The 19,088-nt window shown below is 35.1% G+C and overlaps 1 protein-coding gene across 1 annotated transcript in view; it reads left to right on the forward strand.

Moving 5' to 3' along the window:
• XKR4 (XK related 4) overlaps nt 1-9,003 on the forward strand; it is a 70,073-nt gene extending 61,070 nt beyond the window's left edge. Inside the window, exon 3 of the mRNA XM_015821795.1 lies at nt 7,864-9,003. Within this exon, the coding sequence (XP_015677281.1) occupies nt 7,864-8,810 (947 nt within the window). The 3' untranslated portion in view covers nt 8,811-9,003. The remainder of the gene's footprint in view (nt 1-7,863) is intronic.
• The last annotated feature ends 10,085 nt before the right edge of the window (nt 9,004-19,088 follow it).

The raw sequence follows: 19,088 nt of genomic DNA on the forward strand, positions 1-19,088 counted from the left end.
GCACCCCACTACACACTTCCCTCCATGTAGATGTGGTTCCATTGAGGACCACTCGCTGAGTACGGCCGGTCAGCCAGCTACGGATCCATCTGGTGGTGATGCTGTCTACCCCACATTTTTCTATCTTGTCAAGTAGTAGGTTGTGATGTACTTTATCAAATGCCTTACTGAAGTCCAAGTAAATTATGTCCACAGCATTGAGATGGGCCCAAAGTCACCCAGCTGGGTGACTTTGGGCCCATCTCTCTCTCTCTCTCTCTCTTTCTCTCTCTCTCTCTCTCTCTCTCTCTCTCTCTCTCCTTCAGAGAGCAGTTGCCATGACTCAAAACTGACTTGAAACACTAATTGTTGTTGTTGTGGTGGTGGTGGTGATATATTGAATCAGACAAGCAAGTAGAATTTAAGTGAAAACTTGGCTTCTTATCCAGAATATTATTTATTCCATAAATAAAGTAGCAATTAAAAATGCTGTATTTTTATTATATTGTAAATAACCATATTTGGTGAATTCTCCATGTTTCTATACATATGTAAAAGCTGGCACTAAATTATGTTTAAATATGAAACACACGTGTGATGTAATAGTTGACATTATGCATTACAGCCTACTAGGAAAAGAAGCCATCAAGTGACTCACTAGATATAAATTTTAAAATTCCAATATGTAGACATGAAACTTAAGGGGAAGTTTATCAGGTTTATCTGATATATGTTAAAATGTGATTTGATCTAATTGTATTTATCCTATATGCAAGATTCTATTCAATATCAAAGAGTGAGAAACAAACCTTATAACCGGCACTATTTATCCATTGCAGTAAGTGGTCATCTTCATATCTAACAGTACGAATAAGAAATGTTGCCAGATACACATTGCAATATATATTAAACATTTGCACTTGCATTAAACAACAATTGAGTAAATTTGAGTAACCATACAGTTGGCTGTATATATTGTCAAAAAGTAGTTCAAATATGGTCAGATTGAGTTTTACATCAAATCAAGTGTCTAATCTAAGATACATCAGAATCTGAATATATAAAACTATCTTACCAAAGCCAAAGGAAATTAAATGGAAATTATAGAAGTATATAAGATGATAAAACCACATTTTAGAACAGCAGTGCCCAACCATTGTGGCTTGGCTGCTCATCTGGGGAGAAAGAGGGAAACTGGGCCATGCAAGTGGCAGGCCAGCATGCACATGTGCATGTGCACACAGCCCTTGCTCAAGTGGAGGCTGGCATACACATGCACAGCTCTACTTGTGCAAACGGAGAGCCAGCGCGCACATGTGCAAGTGCCCATTGGCCCACCACTTGCGCAAGTAGAGCTGCACATGCATGCACACACTGGCCAGCCACTCACGCAATCCATTTTTTAATAGGTCACGGCCCGGTAGTGGACCGCAGCCCGGGACTTGAGGTCTCCTGCTTTAGAAGACTTAGCAAAATTAGTGCTGTCTGGAAATTTTGGGTAGTTTCCATGTAAGGCATATAACTTTGGATCCAGAGTCTAGACATCTCCAGAAGAAGTTGAAATTGGAAGGTGCTTGGGGGTTGATATCAAATGCTCCCTGGGATGCATGTTTTTATAAAGTTTTAAAAACATGGTTGCATGATATTTCAGGAAGTATTAGGAAAATAAAATCTATTCTCTTCAGTTTCACTGGGTGTAGTGCGAAGGTGTTTGCCTAAAAAAACAGCAGGAAGTAGGGCCTCCCTTAGCCATGAAAGCCAGCTGGGTAACATTGAGCCAGTCACATCTCTCAACCCAACTTGCCTCACAGGGTTATTGTTGTGGGGAAAATACTGTAGGAGGAAGAAGAAGTATTAGCTATGCTCACCACCTATGAGTTAACCAAATAAATAAGCAGAATAAAATCTTTGTTGTCATTATCTTCATCTTCATCAATCATCATCTCTTTCTTCCCCTTTCCACTCTCTTTCTTAAACAACTTATAATGTGAATTGCATTTTACCCCATCCCACTCATTTTTATTTATTTATTTCGGTGAGAATCATTCGCTTTGGATACAATAGAAGCAAATTTGCAATAACTGGATTCTGGATATAATTTATTTCTGACATTAATTAATTAATAGGTACTGAGCTCTTGCTTCCAAGCAGATGTCGAAAAGCAAACATAAAGAAGGATGCTAATGCTTGCTAAATTGGTATATGAAATAGCTTGCTCCAGATTTGATTTCTAAAAGTAACAATAATGATAACTTTAAGGCAATACCTTTCAAGATACTTGTATAAATCTAGATTGGTTTTAAATAATTCTTTTGAATTCTTCGAACTTTCAGAACAATAGTAAAGGTAGATTTGTCTCTTTACTGGAAAGGAACATAGTGATGAGATGTTGAACTTAAAACGAACGCCATAATATGGCATCACAAAAGTAGAAAGCCTGGTTCATGCACTTGGCCTTTACAACTTTGGACGTGCACCGTGAAGCTTTCTATATCACAGAAGCTCAATATCTGCTGTGGTATTCTTGGGCAAACAAACATGTAAATGTGTGCTATGATATTTCCAGGATTTATATAGTATTGAATCATAAAAAGTAATACATCTGATATTGCATGTACTTTGACCTTTATTGTAATATCCTGACTTATATTCACTGAAATTTTGGAATGAGAATGTTTTACTTTAGGATCACATGGTAAGGATAAATTTGAGGTACTTCAATGACATAAAACGAGAACATATATTAAAATAAATCCTTATTTCTGAGAGAAAGAATCACAATTGAACTTTAGAAAATATGGATACAAAAATATCTTAACATTTTAAATGCTAAATAACCTCCCTTCAATTTTTTTTAAAAAATAACTGTCTCTCTGATTCATATAGCTTTCCATAATACTTGATGTATATAATAAGTTTATGAAATAAGATTTTCAATGTGAACAATTATTACAATGCACAAGAAAATTTGAATAATTGAATGGTCTGTTACAAGGCTCTGTCACAAATAGATAACCAATTTAATTTGCTTAAACAAGGGGTGAAACATAAAAGAATTGCACAATTCTTGTGAATGAAAAAGAAAGATTCAATTCTATGTCTGTATCTAGGTATTTCTAAAAAGCTGTATGGTTGGCATTTATTTCTCAATTGCATACTCAGATTTATTCTTTAAGATCCCAATGCTATGTTGCACTATTGCTTCTTCCAATTATTTAGTTGTTTTAATTATATTTTGACTGAAATGTTGTTATCAATTTGAGCCATTCTACATGGATTAGAAAGTGTAGAATACACATATTAAACGAGAAGATTAATAGACAGGTGGAAAAGTATAGTTTTAAAACACTCTAAATATTCTCACTGACCCTTAGCTTCCCTTTTATTATTTTTTTCCACTCTGTGCTATTTTCCCAACAATACTCCTTTCTCTGCCATAAATAAATTTATGTCATAGTTCTGGCAGAGATGAATAAAGCAGAACTCCGAGGCTTGAAAATTCCTCAAAGAACATGTTTATTAGTTACAAAGTATCGGCACAATCAAAAGTGAAACCAAGTCTGAATACACAAGTAACAATTGCCCAATTACAAAGTTTAATGTCTCACCCACAAAATTATGCAACCAACTACGTTCCCCAATATACTCATTTGGTGGGCTTTTTTATGCAACGCCCAGTCCCTAGTCGCGGGAGCAGTAGATGACCTTGGTTCCCACAGGACAGAAGATTATTTTGACTAACGAAGCACCTGGGTAACCCCCCTCCGTCCATTCTATGTGGCAACCTAGAATGAGAAGAAAAAATGGCTGCAGCCATGCAACCATGACATTTATGTAAATAAGATTTTTGACCACTTTTATGTGGTTGAGTATATTTGCTTATTTATCAAATTTATATAGCTGGCCATCTCACAAAAACTGTGGTTGGCATAAAACAATTAATTAAGTAAAAAAAAAAACCTATATAAATGTTTTTACATTATTAAAATGTAAAAAAAGAACATAAAAAATAGAGTGGATATTAACCATGGAGCCATCGCAGGGTTTCATTAGTCCCCTGGGTTCCTCAGGCATGACCATACAGCTAGGTCTTGAGGGATTTCTGAAGAATTAATAGGGATGGAGCTAACCTCACTTCAAGGGAAAGAATGTTTCATAAAGTGGGTGCCATGGCACAGAAGGGACCTGCCAAGTGTAATTTCATAGCACATGCCTGGGACTTGCCAAATATAGCTCCCTAACAGAGAGCACCCACAACACGCCTCCTCTACCAGTTCTGGTGGGATGGGCAGATATAATCGAGAAGAGGCAGCCCTCAGATAACCTGACCCAATGCCATGAAGGGTTTTAAAGTTTAAAATCAGCATTTTTTTGTTTCTCTTTTTAATATATTTCTTTATTGTGTAATTGTATAAGTTTTACTTCTATAATATAATATTTAATAAAATTATTGTGGGGGGATCAGCACCTTGAACTTGACCTGGAAGCAAACTGACAACCAAAGCATCTTGCGGAGAAGTATAATCTGTGCTGTTCTAGAAGCACACATAACTGCCTGCACTACTACATTTTGCATCAGAGGGAGCTTCCAGATACACTTCCATGGCACCCTATGTCAAGCGCATTATAGTAGTACAATTGGGCGGTGACTAGAATGAGTGCGACTGTGAAAAGAACTCTCTGATTTAGGAAGGGCACAAATGGTACATACCACAAAGATGTGCAAAAGGTCCAACTGCCACCTACTCTTTGAGAAGATCCCCCAGATTGTGCATTGGTTCTGTCTGGACAGGGCAAACCCATTCTGCACCCAAAATGGCATAGGCCTAGAACTGGGAGACAAAAGCCCTATAATCAATCAATCAGGGTTTAGTCTGATGTTTCCCATCTGACCTTCAGAGACTCCACACATGAAGATATTCATAGCAGTGCTTAAGTTATCAAGGGCAAAGATGTATAACTGAGTATCATTAAAGTATTGATGATACCTCACTCATGAAGGCAAATAAGCTCACCCGCTTCATGTAGATGTGGACTAGGAGAGTGCACCAAACCTTGCAGTACCCCACATAGTAGGGACCAAAGATGGGATTTCTCCACCCAACAGCAATAATGACTGGATCAACACTGGAAAAAGGATGCCAACCATCACAACACTGTGCCACCCATCCTCAATCCCCTGAGCCAGTCCAAAAGGATAGCATGGTCAATAATATTGAAAGCTGCAGAGAGCTGCAGAGCAAGTATGCTACACAACCCAATCCCACCCTCACCAGAGTTCATCCAGAAGTGTGATCAATGCTGTTTCTGTCCCATATTTAGATCTTCATATCTATTGAAAAAATCCAGGTAATCCTCTTTCCAAGGCCCTCTAAACCTGCTGTGCAACCTCTTTCTCAACCACATGTATCCATATATGAGTCGTGCTTGAAAATTCTACATACAAGAATTTTAATTAAGAAAACATACGCTGCTTTCACAATTTTAAAGAAACTTTATTATTATGTCCTATTCACTTAGGCCTGTTAATAGGATAGCTAAGAAATTACAGCCAAAAGCGAAATAGACAAAAAACAACAACATTAAATTGTGCTGCAGTGCCACCTAGTGGATTATATATATATTGTAAATTGTGTGAATATATCTTTGTTTCTGTTTTAACAAATTACATGTAAGTGATATATACCCTACTGGTTAGCAAAAACAGTCCTTTTCTTAAAAAAATACTCATGCATCTTTTTAGTACTTCAGTGTCTGCATGGTTGTTTAAATTTTAACAAAAAACAATAGCAACACTAATTTAAGCTGCTTTGCCATGTCACATTTTAGTACATCCTTCCAAGATTTTTGGATAGCCATACTTTCCCTTTTCTGGGAAAATAGCAACCACTTGGGGCTGTGGTAGGATTGGGGATGAGGGAAGAGAAAAAGAAAAATCCTACAGTTCTTTTTGGGAAAACTCACAACCTGAGCAACTTTCTTGCTCTCCTACATCTTTAATCAGAACTGCCTTGCAGAATAACAGAATATTTCAACAGAGGTGTTCTTATATTCAGCCTGACTGGCCATAAAATTAATTCAAAATGAAATTAAAAAGTAAAACATTCCAATATAATTCTTAAAAATCATAGTATACATAAAAAGATTTTGTTATTATAGACTATATCAAAAGAATTCTAGAATTTCTTGTAGTGCATCTTAAAGAGTTGACATCAATCATGAAAGCCTGAGAGTATTTCTCTTTCTCTCTTTCTGATACTAAAAAGAATGAAGGCAAGGCACTTGGAAAAATTAATGATTAAGGCTGGAAATCTTAAGTTTAAAGGAAATCAAGGCAAACAAGCAAACAATGATAAATGCAATTATCATTCAGAGCAAATGAAACTAGGATTTGATGGCAAGAGTAATATATGGATTATGACACACATGATAGGTAGGAATTCCTTAAAATGACTAAATAAAGGCACAGTTATAAGCAAACTCCTTAATATTACTTTAGAAAAAGGTACAAGAATGGTAGTTGAGCACAAATATGAGCCAGTGAGCCATATAGCTGTAAAAAAGGCAAATTCAGGTCTCATGAAAAAAACATAATTCCCAAACCATTCTAGCTTATTGTGCTTTGGTTTGCTCTGGGACTTAATGTTTTGTGTACTGCACTTTCAGGAGAAATCAGAGAAATTGTAATAGTTTCAGAGATGGGAAATTAGGAAGATCAAAACTAGAAATCCTATGAAAAGAAACTGGAGGATTTTATGTTTTAGCCTTGAGAAAAGATCACTGAGGGTGTCAGAATAATAGCTTTCTTCAAATACTTGAAAAGATGTTGCTGGAAGAAAGACAAGATCTACTCTTACACATTGCAGAATATAGAATATGAAATAATGATTATAAGAATGCAGATTATGACTGAATATTAGAAAAAACTTCTCAACTGTAGGAATAATAGAATCACCAAGCCTGAAAAGTGACAGATACTAGACACCCATTTATTAGGACGTTCATCTTGAATTCCTGCACTGAGCAGTGAGTTAGACTAGATCTTTCCAAATGTTTATTCTATGTTCAATGTATTTCTGGTATATACATATGCCAGTCCATTATTATTTTGATTTTTCTGCATCTTAACCAAATACTAAATGTATTGTCCACGATTGCTAAGACATTGGATTTGTTAGAACATTGGATTTGAATTTATAAAAGAAAGCATTTTATTTGCACAGGTAGGGGGAATTTCTTATCACTAAACTAAATCTGTTTCCTCTCACAAAAAATTAATATGGATTGAATTTAATAACACCATCAGAATAAGGTAGGCCATCAGAACTTGGAATTTTGCTAAGTTTATGCCCGTGCTGAAATATGAACAAATTTTCATCTTCAGATGTTTTCCATAAAATTTCCTACTTCTCCCACAATTCATCTGTTGAAGGATAGAACATAATGCATTTTAAACTGAATTCTGAGTCTTTGGGGATTGAGGTTTGTGTGTGTGTGTGTGTGTGTGTGTGTGTATTTCATGCTGTTATATAATATTGTTATTTTACTGCTGATATGCTCTTACAGTTTCTACCTGTAGAATAATTGTTGTCTTGTAGGTTTTAATGAATTCATTACAGTTATGTTTGTTAAATAAACATTTTCAGTAATTAAAAATTCCCCTGCATCTTTAAATTCCTGTTACAAAATGTCATTTATCAGATTGCAATCTTCCAGCATAATTCTTTGTTTTCTTCCACTGGAAGAAAACATACACATGATTGCACATACTGCGGGCCTTGCTAGTAGGAGTGTAATGAGATTATGCATGTTTTTTCAAAAGTCTCCTTTGTCCATCTTCATTAATGATGTGTCCTATATTTATTGCCCTTCCTTTTCCTGTAGGTCTTACTGCAGCAGCATCTCTAGTATCTTTGGCATGGGCACTGGCTTCATATCAAAAAGCTCTTCGTGACTCCCGGGATGACAAGAAACCTATCAGCTACATGGCTGTAATTATTCAATTTTGTTGGCATTTTTTCACAATCGCAGCCAGGGTGATAACTTTTGCTCTCTTTGCCTCTGTTTTTCAACTATACTTTGGAATCTTCATAGTCCTTCATTGGTGTATCATGACTTTCTGGATTGTCCATTGTGAAACAGAATTCTGCATTACTAAGTGGGAAGAGATTGTGTTTGACATGGTTGTTGGAATAATTTATATCTTTAGTTGGTTCAACGTCAAGGAGGGAAGGACACGTTGTAGGCTTTTCATTTACTATTTTGTGATCCTTTTGGAAAACACCGCCTTGAGTGCTCTTTGGTATCTGTACAAGGCTCCTATGATTTCTGATGCATTTGCCATACCGGCACTTTGTGTGGTGTTCAGCAGCTTTTTAACTGGCATTGTTTTTATGCTGATGTACTATGCCTTCTTTCATCCTAATGGACCACGATTTGGGCAGTCACCAAGCTGTGCTTGTGAGGATTCTGTAGCTGCCTTCACTCTTCCTGCTGAAGTAGCATCAAGTACTTTAAGGTCTATTTCTAATAACCGGAGTGTCACAAGTGAACGGGATCAGAAATTTGCTGAGAGAGATGGGTGCGCACCTGTCTTTCAAGTAAGGCCAACTGCACCTTCAACCCCTTCATCCCGACCACCAAGGATTGAAGAATCTGTCATTAAAATTGATTTATTCAGGAATAGGTATCCAGCATGGGAAAGACATGTATTGGACAGAAGCCTCAGAAAGGCCATTTTAGCTTTTGAATGTTCTCCTTCTCCTCCACGACTACAGTATAAAGATGACGCCCTTATACAGGAGCGATTGGAGTATGAAACAACTTTATAAATACAATGAATACAGAAAACTCAGTGCAACGGCTATGATGCATCCAAATAAAAGGGTACTAATAGGGCCGTGGCAATAACTTAATTTCATTCTACAGCAGATCAGGAAGCTATAGCAGTGTCCTTAGTCTGACTACCATCATGATTATCATTTGATCCACTGTACCACAGTCTATCTCAGTAAGCCTAAAAGAAGCAGCATACAAAAACCTCAAAAAATCATTATTTTTGACTGAGAAATAGACTTAGTCTGATTACTCTGATTTTAAAGTGCATTATATGGAATTTAAAAATAAGACAGGAAGGGTTGAATGAGTGACATCCAACACACTAGTGAGTGGGGTTTTGTTTTCTTTTTTTCCTTTTTAGATAAATCCCTACATATGTTTTTAAGCTAAGTATGTTTGCATACTTATTTACAAAATAAAGCAGCAGTTTAGAAAAAAATGGTCAGAATAACTAAATTCATACAAGGCAATGTTACTGTTATATGAATTCTAATTTCTATGAAAGAAATTAATATAGTTATCTTGCATAGGTAAATCATGAAACATTTTCAAATGAGAGACATTGAACAAGGCATTAGTAATTTTTCTCTAATCTAGAATTCTATTTATAATCAAAGAAACCATTCTTATTTTATTAAATTTAATTTCTTTTTTTAAACAGAAATCAATATTTTATGTACAACTTCAGGGTACTTTTTAACAGAAATTCTATGCAGATGATTCCCTCCTCCTTCCTCAACTTTCAAAAAGAATTGAGAGTTTAGATGATTATTAAAAATGTAAATTAAATGATAATCATGATTAAATTTCAGTTGCAAAAACAAAAAAAGAAAAGAAAAGGGAGGGAGGGAGATGGAAAAATACCAAAAAGGTATACATCCCATATACTGAATCCTGTGAAGATTACGTTCAGAACAGCAGCAAAAGAGAATAGGTGTTTTAATCTACTATATATGAATAAAGCATCACAGTATGCTATAACCTTTTAGTGCCAAATATTGTGTAATTACAAAATTAATATAATATTATGGTTTGAAGAAGAGATAATGTCCTAAAGTAATTGGAAAGAATACATTGTACTTTCTACAGTTATAGTCAATGGTGTTTAAGCAAAAAATATCCCCTAGTTTGTAAGCATATAAACTACAGTATATGCTTTATAGATAGTGCAATCTACAGTAACCTACCTTATGTACAAGATTTTCTTGAAAGGGGTAAAATCTGTTTCATTGTACTTAGACATAATACAACATTGGGTTTCAGTTTCACAAAAATGTATTTCAGTGAGCCTTGGATTTAATGCTACCCCAGCTCTTGTCATCTGATACGGCATCTAATAAGATCAAAAGTATCCAATTCTATTCTAGATGAAGTGCTATTTCACTTGCCATTTTAATGTTAGTTGAAACATACGATCTTCATGTGTAGCTTAATGCTCAATATTTTTCCAACTATACCTATTTCTGATTAATAACATGAAACTTGTCTTTAATTAGGTAGACAAATAAAATTAATCTAATATTTCATTTTTAGGTATAGTTTTGTTTTTTTAAACAAGTTAATAGTTAACACAAGCTAATAAGGAGTAAGGAAGAAAATAGAAAAAGCAAAAGCAAAGAAAAAGCAAAAGATGCATGAAAAATGCATCCAAAATTACTCTAAAATTTCAGTACTCCTCATAGGTACAGCAAAAGAAGAAGGGAAATACATAAATCCAAAGTTTACTGTGGTTCACTTTTGTACAGCTAAACTACACTTTAGCCTTATATACAAACCAGCTAACTGTCAAAAAACATAGTTTTCCAAATAGGTATCTGGGCATGATTCTAGGAAGTATCTTTTCTTACGTTAAAAGTATCCTTGATGGTGCTTTTGGTTGTATTAAAGGTGCAAGTCAAAATTTGATAGTATTTTTTTTAACAAAAAATTGGTGCAAACTGGAAGAACTCATGGATTATGTCAATATTTTTGTAAAGCAAAAACTCAGTACACAAGTTGTTACTTTTTATAGGCAGAATCTTTTCACCTGTGACTCATTGTCTTTATTAACTTAAAGTTTAAAAATTAGTCCATAATTATATCCACTAGTCCTTTGTAAATTAATATAACTGCATAGACTTGATGCTATATTAGTTTGTTTCACAATATCATGCAATATGAAAATGTCCATTTAGAATATTTCAAAATAGTGAAAACTTCAGATGAGTGCTTCAGATTTAGTGCAGTGTGTACATTGAATGCTTTATAATGAATTCTGATGAACTCTAAACTATGAATCAGTATTTTCCAATCTGGAATTGTCCAATGTTGTTGGGAACGCAACTTGCAGAATGTGAAGCCGCAACAGTGGAGAATTACAGATTGGAAAAAGCCAATTTATAATTAGGTTTAGCCTGAAATTTTGCAGATTCATAGTGAGGTTATAGTTTGCTACTTCAGTTATTCTCCAGATTGTGGCAAGCTGTATTTTCATAATGTTTCTGCAATATATTAGAAACTTCAAAAAGTGAGATGGTTCATTGTGTTATTCTTTAACAGAGGTATAATTACCTATTGCAAATATGAGCAAATTGTTTATGAATATAAGCAGCTGCAACAAGCAGGTATGTGAAGCAAATCTTTGTACAGTTGTATTAACAGAAAACAACTTCTCCAAAAAATAGCCCTACATAAATGTGCATGTCCTTCAGCAGTCTCCCTTGCAATTGAAAATTTCTTATTTCGATTTAATTAATTCTTTACTGGGTCTGCCAGTAAAGTTTAAAAGTTTAAGATTATGGCATGTTAAATTTGCACTGCTTCAAGCCATGATGCAATTGTACTGGCAAATGTTATGTTGTTATTTCAATAGACATACAGGTTGAAATTGTGAAATTGTGAAATATGTTTTCAATACAAACTCAACATGTATGGGTAGGCAATACTGGTCCATTACTAATTTCAAGTGGCCCTCAGCCTGATTTTAAAAATCAAAAAATCTGACAAGAATGGTCCATCCTTTTCCTGAAAACTTGCTGCTTAGGGTGAAAGAGAGGCAGGTGTGGGCATCCAAGTGTGCACGTACAAAACAGAGAGAGGAGTAAAAAAGATGAAATAAAGTGAATGAGTCATCTCACGCTCTTCCCTGTCCCTGACATCCATTGTTTCAGCTTTACCAGAGTTCTCCAAGGAAGTTTTGTTGAAGGAGGAGAGCTTTTAACAGCACAAAGATCACCTCATCTGTATGTTTTGCATGAATTCCAACAAAGCTCCTCTCCATTAACAGTCTTGCATTTGTGGTTCTTTTCATAGCATGTCTTTTGCATAATGTTATGTCTGCCATTATAATGTGTGGAACAAGATACAGTATAAGAGAAGAGGAGATTTGAGTTTTGCAAAGTTTGTTCAAAAATGATAAACAGCATCATGTTTTGAATAGAAAGGTCTGAACAAAAAGCAGGATGCTTGTTTCTCATTGGTTTTTTTTATAGTAAAGAATATGAATATTTATTTGGATTCGTAAGGGCTGCCATGTCTTAAGGTTGAACTAATGGGTCCTGCATAAGATATATTTGCATGTTTTAGTAATAGCTATCTTATAAAAGATAATTTATCAATTCAGAGATATAATTCATTACTATGTCATTTTTCCATTATGGTGATTTGGACAATTTTCAGAGTTCCACGAAGACAATCTCTTTCTTCTCTTCTTTAGCTAGGAAGGAGCCTTTATATTCATAGAATGGCCCTTCTTGATGTAACACAATGTTTGATTATTTATGTCTTGATATGGCTGGGGTTGCCTACATGATTTTTTACTTCTAATATACATAATGCTGTTTTTTTAATACTGTTCAAAATCTATAATATAGTTCCAGGGCATAGTTTTCTCTCTTGAAAACAGAATTCAGTTTTTCTGTTTCAGTGTTATGATAATGTATAATTATTTTACATGATGTTCTTGAACTTATTTTATTGTTTGGTGTAATTTTACAGGAATAATGTTATTCTATCATTCATGTTTCCCATTTTATTTCAAGGGAACCAATGGCAACATAAGCTTTCACAAAACTAATGCTGGTGCATTCTAGGAAACTTTTTAATATATAAGGCTCAGCCAATGCCTTCCTGTTACCTACACTTCCTTCTTTTCCACTGACAAGTAAGAAAAAAAATGACCCAACTTCTCCCATTACCTATCCTTAGGATGCAAAAAGTGAAGTAATTTGCATACAATTTGCTACAGCTTTTTTTCCATTCCCAGAGAGGGCTAAACTTTGGATTAGTGTATTTTAAAGAAGCAAAATGGATACTTGCTTCCACCCCTTCCCAGGGGTGTTAACATTTTGCATGGAGTCAACCTTAGGATGCTTTTTTGTTCCAAAAATGCTAGAATGATTTGGGGCTAAGTTAACTTTCCCCGGTCTGCTACAAAATATGAACAAGGGGATGAACGGAAATATAACCCTTTCTTTCTGGCATAGAAAGGTAATCATTAAATGGCATCATCAAATTAGAGCTTCAGAAAAATATCATATTTTCATTCATTCTACTTTTCATTTTTGATAGAGTAAATACATGAAAGGGCAAGTTGACTAACTTCCCCCTCAACTGCATCAGCAATGGTTCTGATCTCCACCAATTATTTTTGCTTTACAAGATTCTTACTATGTTTGCAGAAGATAGGAAGCCCGTCATTATTTGATCAGGAAATTTGTATAACTTAGTACATTAACCAGTTGTACAATTGTATAGTTTCTAACAGACAAATCACTACATCAATGTGATTTTGCTCAAATATTTGATTTTGTCAGAAATGTTCCCTCCAAATCAAGCCATTTCAGTTTCATGTTTACTTTCTCAGCCCCATTTCTTTTCTTTAACACATCTACCTCTGACTCCATTGACACAGTAAAAACCTTACTTCTAGTCTTGAAGTAGCATTATTGCCTGAAATACTCTGACAGAGAAGTAGCTGCATTATCTGACTGCTCTGCCATCTTCAGAAATGTTGTTCTTTTCCACCCTTTGGCTGCGGTGTGAGAGAATACCAGGCAGTAGCAAACCTTTAAGACCTTTACATTGGTTTCCAGCCCTTTGTATTGTCACTAAAACACTGGCAACAACTACCTATGTCCCTTACCGAAGTTTGCAACAAGCAACATACAGAGACACATGGAGGACCAACAAACCAAATTTGCTCTCCAACATGATGGTGGCCTCTGTTTCCAGGATTTCTACAGCAGGTTTCCAGAGCACGCAAGAGGCATAAACCTTTTTGTCCTTTTACCATAGACTGCAACTTTCCCTGAAGTTGATTAGATATTAGTTCCCCTTATCCCAAGCTTCCAGTTAAAACACAATAAGAATCATAACCTAGTTGTGCTTTCTTCCTGACTTTTGGGCTCGGTTATTATGGGAATAAAACTGAAGGGCTTGAGTCCTAAAGCAAAGATAGTATATAGGTATAGTGAAAAACAAAACAAAATAAATGAATAATAAACGTTTGTATGACTGCTTCCATTGCCCTCCTGGATCCTCTTGTACAAATAGGCCCACTGTTAGCATACTCATTCTTTGCATAGCCACAGTGATAGACCTGCTTTTAACTGGTAGAAGCTATGATTTTGCAATGTGAATTTGTAAGGACAGCATCTTTGCTACCCAGAGTTGATGGGATGCATGGCACTGCTGTTGCTTTTTAATGGCTTATATATGTTGGCATTCCTAACAGTCAAGGGCTAATATAATAATAATAATAATAATAATAGTAAAGTTGGAAGGGACCTTGGAGGTCATCTAGTCCAATATGAGGGGAGAGATAGCAGAATCCGGCTGAACTGAGGCTGACCACCAGTAAGCACAGACTAGAAAGTGGAAAAAAATAAGGAAAAATTAAGGAAAAATGAACAGAAAGTGAATGGGGTTTTGTTTTGTTTTGTTTCAAGAGGAAAAACTGAATTCTTTTTTTTTTTTAAAAAAAAGAAAAAAACTCTTCAGCCTCCCTGTGGAGTGCTCCCCGATAATCTTTGTCCTAGTGACTCCAAGGAATGAAATGGATAGAAAAATTTCAAAATATCTTTGAGAGAGTTTGTTCCACATCTGAGGATTAATAATCTTGTAAAAGTCTATGTAAATTACATACACATATTTCTGTGGGAATTCCTGCCAAAGCTCTACTAAATGGGCATTATCTTGTAATTGCTGGTTCAAATGGAAGTGTAATTTTGATATGTTATCACTATTCTATTACTATGTTTTTGTTACCTTACATTGAAATGTCTGATGTGTTGCCTTCCAGATAGATTGAATTTCAGCCTTAAGAATTTCAGTCTTATAGTCACTGTTCCCATTAGCTATGAATTCTGTAACCAAGACAGAACCTGAAAAGGCACAGTGCATTTTGATGATATAAAATATCTGTAAAAACATGCATATGTACCACAACATCCTTGTATTGAAAATCAAATTGTTCTTTTCCGAAGTTGCAATATTTTTGTTTCTTGGAGAAAGATATATTATATTGGTATAGAGTGACTTTAATATAAAGACTACACTACAGTAAATGTTTGCATAGGGCATCATCCAAGAAACATGAAATGTTAAAAACATTTGAGATGCAGAAAACAGACGGGGCTTAATATATTAATTTTGCTTACTTGTGAAATTCTAATAATGCAAAGCCATTTTATTATTGAGCAACTACATTTCTAAGAGTTGGAAACTTATACCACTATTTGTCTGGCTATGTTTAAAATCTGCATTTTTTTTTACAGTAGACTACCTCAGCTGGCTTTAATTTTCATTCTTTTTGCAATTTAAAAAAGAAATAAAATATTTTTTCAAAATTATGCCAATTAGTATTTAGGAAGAATAATCTAGGGGAGGAAAAATATCCATCCAGGATCATTAATGAATATGGAACTTGCTTCCTCACTGTGAAGCATTTATGATGTTTGGAGGCAGACTGGTTTCTGTATTTATCTTATGTCTTTTGTAAAGAAAGAAAATACTGTTGCATCTTATTGCTGGATCTAAAGTGGAAACTTGAACATAGTCCAAAATCATCTATTTGGTGGCAGAAGCGTACAGCTTTTCTCCCTTTAAAAAAATAACAGGAATATGCTGGTATCAGAATTCACTGTGTCATCCACCTGGATTAGTGGATTTTGATGTTCAGCTCAGTATCCATATAGCTGATTTAGGAGTGTGAGTCTATGACATACAGTTCAAATATCAAGGAACCAACTCATATAAGCTGCTTGTATATGCTTACTTTGTCTTAAGAGTTGTATTTTTCCTATTTATAAATTAAGGGTTTCCCCTCACTTTGTTTATCCTGTATCAGTAATCTACTTATAAGAAATACCAGAAAAAGTAATGAAAAGTTACCCTTCGCAGACAAGAAAATGGCCAATAATTTCTCAGCTCCTATTGTAAACTGTTGCATTTTAAGCAGATTGTGCTAATTGTAACTGTGCTTTTACTCAATAGTTACCATTATCAGATCATCTTTATGTTTATGGGAACCATGTAGATATATTTCCCTCAAGCACAGTGACTTGAGTTGAATGATATTCATGACAGTTCTTGTGCTATGACCTGTAAACATTGTACAAATGTACTTGGTATTTCGTTTGAAATGAAGACTCAAATAGATAATGGAACAAAAATCCTTCCTGTAAATACCTATATTCAGACTCCATGTATACAAACATTCCTTTTGAGTCCTGATTGTGAAGAGTGTCTTGATTGGCTAGAGACCATTGCCTTGCACTGACAGTGGTTAAATGTGCTATAGTAAAGAACACAGTGTGTGAAGTATTTGGTGTACTACAGTACCATAGTTCTTTTGGTCTGTTAAGTAAGTTACAATTTGTGATGAAATGAAATTCAAAGTAGTGCTTCATACTTAAACATTTCTTTGAATACAACTTGATTTTTCTTGTAAAACTTTAAAAGAAAACTTGAAAAATTTTATATATTTGGATTTTGTAGATTTTTTTTATTTTATTGCAACAAGAAGTACCAAATCATTAAATAAAGTACACTGTGGTCATTTTACTGACACTGTGGAGTCTTTTTACCACAATGTTGGCCCAGCCCAAAGCTGGGTGGTTTCATTTCACCTGGTGCGAGTTAGCCAATAATCACACAAAGGTGGATGGGAAAATATCAAAATGTTTATTTCTGTGCAGAGGTAAAGAAGTCTGCTTGGGGGCTAAAGTCTCAAAACAAGGACTCCCTGTGTCCCCTCACAACAGTTTTTTTATACGTCTTAGAGATTGCATCAGCGGTTTTGATTGGCCGAATACATTTACCTCACCACACACCTTAACTTTTGGGGGACAAATTTTCTTAGTTCCTAAGGGGAGCAACTATGTAACTTTTTTCTTTCTAGGAACTTCCAACAGCCTCCTGCTCTGCCATCGACAATGCCTCTCATTTTAATTAAATATGCAATAATAAATATGGCTTATATATTTGATAGCCAAGGACCTGTATATGAGTGCAATATTTACATTACTATGCATATTGTAAGTAGCTATTTTGATCTTTAAGTCACTCCACACTAGGGGAGTCCTCATAGCTTTGTTCCTCTCAGAGAACATGAGACTCTTCTAAGCAAAGTTTTGGTTGCAGCAGGCCCTCAATTTTTATTGGCTTAGGGGGCACATTTTCTGCCAAAGGAATTCTTCAAAATAAAGATGATGAAATGCATCTTTCCCATTTTTACAATCTGTGAAAGAATAACTTTTAAAAAAGAAGGGTAAGAATGGCAGACTTAATCACACCCTGAGATACCATTTGGCAATTCCACTTCTAAGCTATAATATTCCAATGACATACATTTTACTGCAGGCATGTCTAACTGCCGGCCCATGGGCCAGATGCCTCACGCCGAAACCGTACCCACCCCATAGCCAGCAATGGGGAAAAAGTCGCGATACGTCGCACGACGTCACGTAACATTGCGAGTTTCATATGCCTGTTTTACTGCATTGAGATACATTGTTCTTTGAGGTGTCAGTCTGCCAAAGCCGTGCTTACACTTATACCACAGTCATGACAATGACTAAACTAATAAATGATGGTGCCTGTTCTTGTGTTCATGACAAAATAACAAAATAATGTTTTTATGGTTTGCAGCAGTTTAGTCTAACCCTGCTATTCTGATTTATTCGTGTGTCATATGGAAAAAAGATAAAAAGGGTTTTTATAAAAACCCTGATGCTATTAGTTCTTTTTGTTCTTATTTATTTAGAATTCAGAGTAGAGAGTAAATGCAGATTTCAACTTTCACTGTTCATTTTCTGAACTAAAAGCTTTACAAACATAGTCTCTCTCACACATTCACTCAGATCCCATTCAAAGTATACCTAGCCAGGCTAGAATCAAAGTGGGAAGCCCCCTGTGCATAGTACTTTGTTCTGTGTGATGACTCTGATATATTGTAGTTCTCATCACTTTTATAAGTTCTGACAAAGCTTAACTAGTCCCAGTTTTCACTAAAGTATCATTGCTCTATCCATTAAAGCACTGAAGGAGCAATGTCTTCCAGAAGATATGGTGTAACTCTTTCAAAGTTTTATCCACACACAAAAACCTTCTCCTGGAACATAGACACAGAGAGACAACTGGAAAAAGCTTTTAAAGCAGCCATTTGAAGTTTCCAGAAAATGTAACTTTTTAATGTCTTTATCTTTCGAAGTGACACTTCATGCTAAGGCTAAAGCATCTGCAAAACACTTTTGAAGGCTCTCCAAGCCTTAGTATTTAATACTACTGAAAACATATAATTCTGTGTATTATTGTTTCTGTTTGTTTGTTTAATTTGTCATCCATCTCATTTCAAATGACGCTTGCTTGCATTTAATTGTTTTATCTATATGGTCTTTTTCTTCAATGAATCTGGTTTTCAAAAAAAACAAACCACTAAGAACAATAGAATGCACATAGTAATTTTATATAGAGGAGATACTTTCTAGTTGTTACTTCAATTTTATGTTCCAGTAAGCACAAACCCAATACAGAAACTAGACAACCTGATGAAGAGAACCATCAATGACCTAAGTAAGAAAGGTCAAATCACAAAAGAAAAACAATATGACACCTTTGTTATAATAAAAAAGGAACAATTAGAGAAGTCACATGAAACAATCAACCACACTTTCAAAGGAATACAATTCACATGGGAACAAAAAAACAGCCACACACCATCCTTCCTATATAACCTCATCGGCAGAGGCAAATTAGAAATACAAGTCAACCAAAAACAATCCACACTAAAC

This window comes from Protobothrops mucrosquamatus, unplaced genomic scaffold (assembly GCF_001527695.2).
Source record: "Protobothrops mucrosquamatus isolate PMUCROS unplaced genomic scaffold, P.Mucros_1.0 scaffold1401, whole genome shotgun sequence".
NCBI lineage: Eukaryota > Metazoa > Chordata > Lepidosauria > Squamata > Viperidae > Protobothrops > Protobothrops mucrosquamatus.